Genomic DNA, 6949 nt, shown 5'->3' on the forward strand with positions numbered 1-6949 from the left:
TTAGTTGTGTATGGCAGAATGAAAATAAAGAAGACTAAATTTCATTAGTTTTGTTGCCAAACAAGTGGTTTTTACTAAATATTGGATATTACATTCTATAATTGACTTATATATTCTTTTGGTTGTTCGTAGATATTGTCTTAATAATGATGTCATATAAAGTACAATAGGAAATTAGAGAGGATTTTGGAAAAATATCGATTTGAAATTTAGTGACTAATACGTATATATAGATCCTTATAGTAATCACTAAACAAATATCAATATTTTCTAGTTATCAGATTTTGTAGTCTTCTTTGCTCATTTTTGTTTTAACTTCGGAGGTATATATACATATTGTCGATTAATTCTTCTATAAACTGAAAAAAAAAAAATCCAGAGCTGTAAGGTTAATTTTATTTGTTTTAATTAGAAAAATAAAAAAAAATAATGGAATTTAATGGGTCATTCATTGGTTTGAATTTATATAGTAACTCATTAAGTTCTCTCAAATTCCTTATTACTAGCTAAACTATCTCCTTTGATTTGTGCTCTCCTCTCCTTTCTACCAATCTCTTCTTTTTCCATGGAAGACCGGCGCCTTGTCCATGGAGCTGTGCCGCCGTTGACAGCCGTTGAGAGATTCTTATACGGTCAAAAGAACGATGTCTTGTGTTCCAAGAAAAAAGAGTGTTCTAGAGACCGACCGATCGTGAAGACGAAAATGTCGATTGAGACTAGAAGCGACAACAAAGAGAACACAACGTTTGGGCCGACGAGGGAGAAACATTTGGTCCTTAATGGCGGCAACAGAAGCCCTATTGGAGAACTGGTCGCTAGAAGTGCAGCCAGAGATTATCAAAACAGTACGAAGAAACGATCTTACAAGAACCTCATCAAAGGGCAATGGACGGCGGAAGAAGACAGGTATATATAGATAAATGTTTGTGTAAATTGATTATTGCATCTATACATGAGTCAAAAGATTTAGTATATGCGTTTGTTAATACAAACATATATGTATATATAGGAAGTTGATAAGGTTGGTGAGGCAACATGGGGAGAGGAAATGGGCACTGATATCGGAGAAACTTGAGGGAAGAGCAGGCAAACAATGTCGTGAGAGATGGCATAATCATCTCCGTCCTAATATTAAGGTTTCTTTCTAGATCTCTCTCCATATAACATAGTTTTTTTCTAGATCTAGGGTTCTGACATATGTCCCTCGATCTCTACGTTTTTGCCAAAACAAACAAAAAATAATCAGAAAGATGGATGGAGTGAAGAAGAAGAGAAGGTTCTTGTGGAATCGCACATGAGAATCGGGAACAAATGGGCAGAGATAGCTAAACTCATACCAGGACGGACTGAGAATTCTATCAAGAACCATTGGAATGCGACCAAGCGACGTCAAAATTCAAAACGCAAACACAAACGCGAATCAAACGCTGATAACAATGATACCGATGTCTCTCCATCAGCTAAAAGGCCATGCATTCTCCAAGACTACATCAAAAGCATCGGGAGTAATGGACATTAACAAGAACAATGACGAGAACACCATCAGTGTTCTTTCTACACCTAATCTCGATCAGATCTATTCTGATGGAGATTCCGCATCGTCCATGCTTGGCGATCCATATGACGAAGAGCTGGTTTACCTTCAAAATATCTTTGCAAACCATCCGATTTCTCTTGAGAATATAGGTTTGAGCCAAACTTCCGATGAGGTAACTCAGTCTTCAGCAACTGGTTTCATGACCAAGAACCCTAAACCTAACTTGCACAACAACGTTGGAACTCATCATCAAGAGGCAGCGATCACAGCTCCGGCGAATACACCCCACCTTGCGTCTGATATATACTTATCTTATTTGTTGAATGGGACGACGCCGTCCTACTCCGACACTCATTTTCCGTCTTCCTCATCTTCCACGTCATCCACCACCGTAGAGCACGGAGGCCGCAACGAGTTTCTTGAGCCTCAAGCTAACTCTACAAGTGAAAGAAGAGAAATGGATCTGATAGAGATGCTCTCTGGTTCTATTCAAGGTAGCAATATCTGCTTCCCATTGTTCTAGCTACACCCATGATCATGTGATGTTATATGATCATTCTATCTTTCTCGTCCTTTGTTTCATAATTTTAGTCCTTGAATTTTCTTACAACTTTCCATAGAGTTCCAAGCTGCTTCTCGTATCCAAATAATTATGGTTTGTTTGCTTCGTAGTCGAATTTTTTCTTCGAATTATATTTAAATCCTTCATTATTTTTGTTTTTTTAGTTGTTTTCATCTTACGTTATATATGTTGTCAAGTAATTAAGTGACTAATTTAGACTTAATTAGATTGTGAAATTTATTCCCACTTACGTTACGACATTGTTAGTCTAAATTTCCACTAATTATATTATATTTCTATTCAATTTAAACCAATAAACTTTTATTCAAAAAGAGTTGAACAAACTCAAACAAACAAAGGCACAAAAAGTGCATATATATCATAATAAGTATTTTGTAGGTGGAGAAAACATAGAATAAAGTAGGTTGTTCTTAAAACAATTTAAACTTGAAATGACAAACATATTTACCATAATACCCTTAATATAATTAATCATGCAACCACCTCAACACGAGGTTGCAAGTAAACACGTAAACCGTTCTTCATGAAAAGCGTCAGCGACATCTTTTGTTCAACGCGGTGACCGGGAACCGGAAATACCCGGTAACGGAGGAGAACGGCTGAAGCCACCGACTTCATCTGAAGGTAAGCCAAGTCCTTTCCCAAGCAAGTCCTTGGTCCGGCGTTGAATGCTACGAACTTGTAACCATCTTTGGGAGTCTCGAACCGTTCACCGTCGGCTGTGAGCCACCGCTCTGGACGGAACTCGAGACAATCTTCTCCCCAAATCGTTTTCATACGTCCGATCGAGTAAATCGAATAGGTCACCGTCGAGCCTCTTGGCACGAAAGTCCCGTCAGGCAAAACGTCATCGTCTACGACGTACTTGAAATCCTGGTCATTTGGAACGTTGCTATACGTTATACATATATAGCTCTTTATTATGAATAAATGATAAGTAATATAATTCTGCTGAGTAATTTTGCGTCATATTTGCCAATTTTGTCTTTGGTAAAAAATAACTCAAATTAAGTAGCTAATTATGATCATAATTATAAGTTTGTAACAGTCATTTGATACTAGAGCCAGCAGCTAAGGGACTAAGAAAAAGAAATCTGTAATATTCAGCTTAAAAGGAAAAACTATGGAATTAATTAGTCAACTAGTCATAAAGATTTATTTCAGGAACTTCTATACAAGTTGATATATATGTTTAGACATAAATCAATATTTATACAATAACTAACTATTTCTTAATTTACGTTTTCTATGAAAATCTCGCCTAGCCATAAGCGTTATAGTTAATGTTTCCATGAATGAAATAATTAAAATTTGAGAAAAAAAAAAAAGGGCGGCAGTCTGCCCCAAAAAAAAAGAAAAAGGGAGTCCAGACGATTTAGTTTACGAGAGAGTGCATGCTTCATGGCCACACGGAATCGGGGAGTTACCGTTTTCATGAATGAAATAATTAAAATTTGAGAAAAAAAAAAAGATTTAATTTTTCACCTGAGGCACAGAAGGATATAAACGCAGCGTTTCAGCCAAAGCAGCTTTGAGGTAAACGAGTCTATCTGCTTCGTCGAACTCTAACGGCTCCTCCGTCCATTTTTCCTGATCATCGCCACGTGTCTCCTTCAGAACCGTCGATAACTCGTTAACGATCTTCGTTTCCACCTCGCGGTTATTCATGACGAGCCAGAAGAACCAACTCAAGGCCACAGAAGAAGTGTCACGACCCGCGAGAACAAAGTTAAGCGCGATGCGCTGAAGAACATCTGTCGGAAGAACGTTACCGTTAACGTCACGTTTCTTCAAGAAGCGCGACAAAAGATCATCGGAGGGAGAGTTTTTCCGAGCGTCGATTGCATCGTTCATGTAAGTCTCAACGACTTCAAGACTCTTCTTGAGCTTATCCTCTGATCCAATCCCCATAGCTTTCTGAATTCGCCACAAGAAACCGGTGTAGAGAAGTCGCTTTAAGGTAGCCTCTGTCGCGGTGTCAAAAGCGACAGAGAAAGGATTATCCGGTAGGTCCAGAGAGAGCGTCTCCGGGTCTTTTCCAAAAGTCAGACCACAAATGTTGTCAAAAGTTAACCTCAAAAACAAATCTTGAAGATCAACCGGTTTGTTGTTTTTAACCGCCCGGTCTAATATAAGCCATAACCGGTTCTTGATAGTCCCATTAACCCACCGAGCCATGGCTTGTCGAAGAGTTCTAGTAGTGAACTCAAGCGCTGCAGTCTTACGTTGCATAAGCCACGTGTCACCGTCGCTGTTAAAGATTCCTTGTCCTAACAGGTCGTGGAAAGCAGCTCGCCACATCGGACCTTTCGGATAGTTGTCAAACCGTGTCTTAAGGATATGCTCGACGTTTTTTGGGTGACACGTCACGGTGTAAAACCCTTGCGTCTTGGCCACGAAAGGTATCACCATGGTGCATGTTTGATACGTACCACCAGTTGCTCGGAGATTATCAGCGATCCAATCGTGAATTCGGCTCCGGTTTGCGATTAGATACGGTAAGCTTCCTACGAACGGTAAGACTTTGGGACCGGTTAGTCTTCGGGACAGGAAGTAGAACCAAAGAGCGTAGACTGATAGGGCGGCCACGGCGTAGCCGGTTAAGATAGGGTTTAGAGCTTCCATTTTCCCGGTTTAGGCTTTTTGTTTTTGTTGTATGGAGAGATTGTTGAGAGACAATATATGATGAAGGAGAGGTATGTGCGTATATATATAAATGTAGAAATCATAGATATTTATAATATAGGCTATAGTAAGAAAGGTTATATTTTGTTTCAATTAGGAGTAAGTAGTTGGGAAAATTAAATTTTGGGTCGATAAGATAAGACTATTGCGAGTATAGTTTGGCATAATAGAACACGAAAGCTAATTAATTTTCCCGTTACAATTTAATTATAATTATTATTTTTTCTTTTGAAGCATCATAAATATGTTATGTAACATGCTTAGCTATATAAAAACGAGCTACTAAATGACAATATTTCGTGAAGACATTGATGAACTCGAATTTCAAGATCAAAAATTCCATAATCTTTGCAATGTATAACCGAAAATGAAATAAGCATTTCAAAAGTTTAATGTCTTTGTTTTTAAATAATCGTAGAAATTTAGTTATAGATATGAAATAAGCCTAGCAACGAGATCTTTCTTCGAGAATAAAGATTTGGTCAATGGCAGTTAGCCCATTCTAAGAAACTGGGTTTACTTGGAGTCGAACACTTAAAAGTTAAAACATAATTGTGACTAAAACATTTGGAAAACAATTAAATACACTACATATATAAAGTACAAATTAAACTACTATAACAGATGATATTGACAAAATTCTAAGAGAACGCAACGGAAAATATTACCAAAAAAGGTAAAGATCATACATATGTGTTTGAATTCGGACGGTTACTATAGTCATTATGGTTCAAATTTTATTCTTTTTTATTCGTCGCCTTATACGCTTCATTGTTAGTAAATTAATTAGTAAGAGTTTCGGTCTCAACAAATCAGGTTATTTAGGCAACAAATTCAATAGATAAAACATATCAGCCAGTCCACAATGGCATACACTGATACTGATACACATCTCAAACATTTATTTACGATAAAGATGTGAGAAAAGTAACTAATTATTTTCATTTTAAACAATTATATGATACAAAGATTATAATTGATTATGAATAAATTACAAAAAGTATAAATATAATCAACTGAATCTTAAAATATTTTACTTTACTCACATGTATTATCTTTCCAAATTATTAAAAAAAAATTCATACTTTTCACTACGATTTTTTTCGTTATCTCCTACTCGTCGTCTCCCGATATCTACTCTCTTTTCTCCTTAGATCGTATTTATTTTTTCCTTCATTTCTTTCAATACTCAAGTTTTTTATAAATTTCATGATCTTTTTAATAAAGTGAATATCGGAAACAAAAATCTGGAGAGATGTTTGTTATAAGATTTTTTTGACCATGTTTGGTGCATCTAAAATTGCTTTATAGACAACAAATTTCATATATGGACTCATTCCTATTCATATTTTGCACCTTATCTTTCTACATAAATAATTTAACGTATATTTTGATTCTAGATACTATTCTTAATGTTGATTTTTCTAAAATGTGACATTTACGAACTCATAAAAAATATTCTAATTTTAAAATATATTTATTTTTTAGATAAACAAAATTCTTCGTAGTTCTAATGAAAAACTCTTCAATCTACCATTACTATTCTAATTTCCAAATAGCATTCTCAAATATTATTATTATACAGTTTTATTATTCTATAAGATTATTTTATTTGTATTTGTGATGTTTAGCATAGTTTTTTTGTTTTATTTCAAATCACCTTAGTTTTTTTTAATCTATGTTAATTTTCTAAACACTGATTAATATTTAATTTTTTTTTAGGTATTCATTTTTTAAAAAACCAATGCACCACTTTTTAACTTAGAAAACATTAATAATATAGAAAAATTTATTAATTTAAATATTTATAGGGAGACTCACAAAAATGCCCTTTTTTTAATACCCCTTTTCAAAAATGCCCCCTTTGGCTGTCCATTTTTAAAAATACCCCTTTTTATGTACAAAATGACTAAATTACCCTTCTTTTAATAAAAGATATCACAAATATATAAGGAAATATAACAAAATTAGGTCCACAAAATACAAAATATTTTTTGGCGGGAAAAGTGATCCCGCAATTTTTCCCGCCAAAACACTTGTAAAACTTGTAAAACCTTTAAATACCTTGTAAAATTTTCCCGTAAACTTTTTCCCGCCAAAAAATTTTTTTTGCGGGAAAAGTGATTCCGCAATTTTTTGGCGGG

The 6949-nt window shown here is 35.2% G+C and overlaps 1 protein-coding gene and 1 pseudogene across 1 annotated transcript; one reads left to right on the forward strand and one right to left on the reverse strand.

Annotated features, from left to right (window-relative positions):
• Window positions 1-565: 565 nt before the first annotated feature.
• On the forward strand, window positions 566-2248 carry LOC9298713 (annotated as a pseudogene).
• Window positions 2249-2403: 155 nt separating this feature from the next.
• LOC9298712 (cytochrome P450 86A1) lies at window positions 2404-4853 on the reverse strand. The gene is made up of 2 exons (XM_002862590.2): window positions 3606-4853; window positions 2404-2993 (listed from the first exon to the last, which is right to left on the reverse strand). The coding sequence occupies exons 1-2, from the start codon at window positions 4743-4745 to the stop codon at window positions 2592-2594; spliced, it is 1542 nt and encodes a 513-aa protein (XP_002862636.1). The 5' UTR covers window positions 4746-4853; the 3' UTR covers window positions 2404-2591.
• Window positions 4854-6949: the final 2096 nt, after the last annotated feature.

The sequence above is a fragment of the Arabidopsis lyrata genome, assembly GCF_000004255.2.
Source record: "Arabidopsis lyrata subsp. lyrata unplaced genomic scaffold ARALYscaffold_277, whole genome shotgun sequence".
Classification (NCBI taxonomy): domain Eukaryota; kingdom Viridiplantae; phylum Streptophyta; class Magnoliopsida; order Brassicales; family Brassicaceae; genus Arabidopsis; species Arabidopsis lyrata.

Excerpts from the sequence above, each read along its gene's own strand:
- LOC9298712 (XM_002862590.2), bottom strand. The coding sequence starts at position 4,745 with ATGGAAGCTCTAAACCCTATCTTAACCGGCTACGCCGTGGCCGCCCTA. Across the intron at positions 2,994-3,605 it reads TATATCCTTCTGTGCCTCAG|GATTTCAAGTACGTCGTAGA; the intron begins GTGAAAAATTAA and ends CCAAATGACCAG.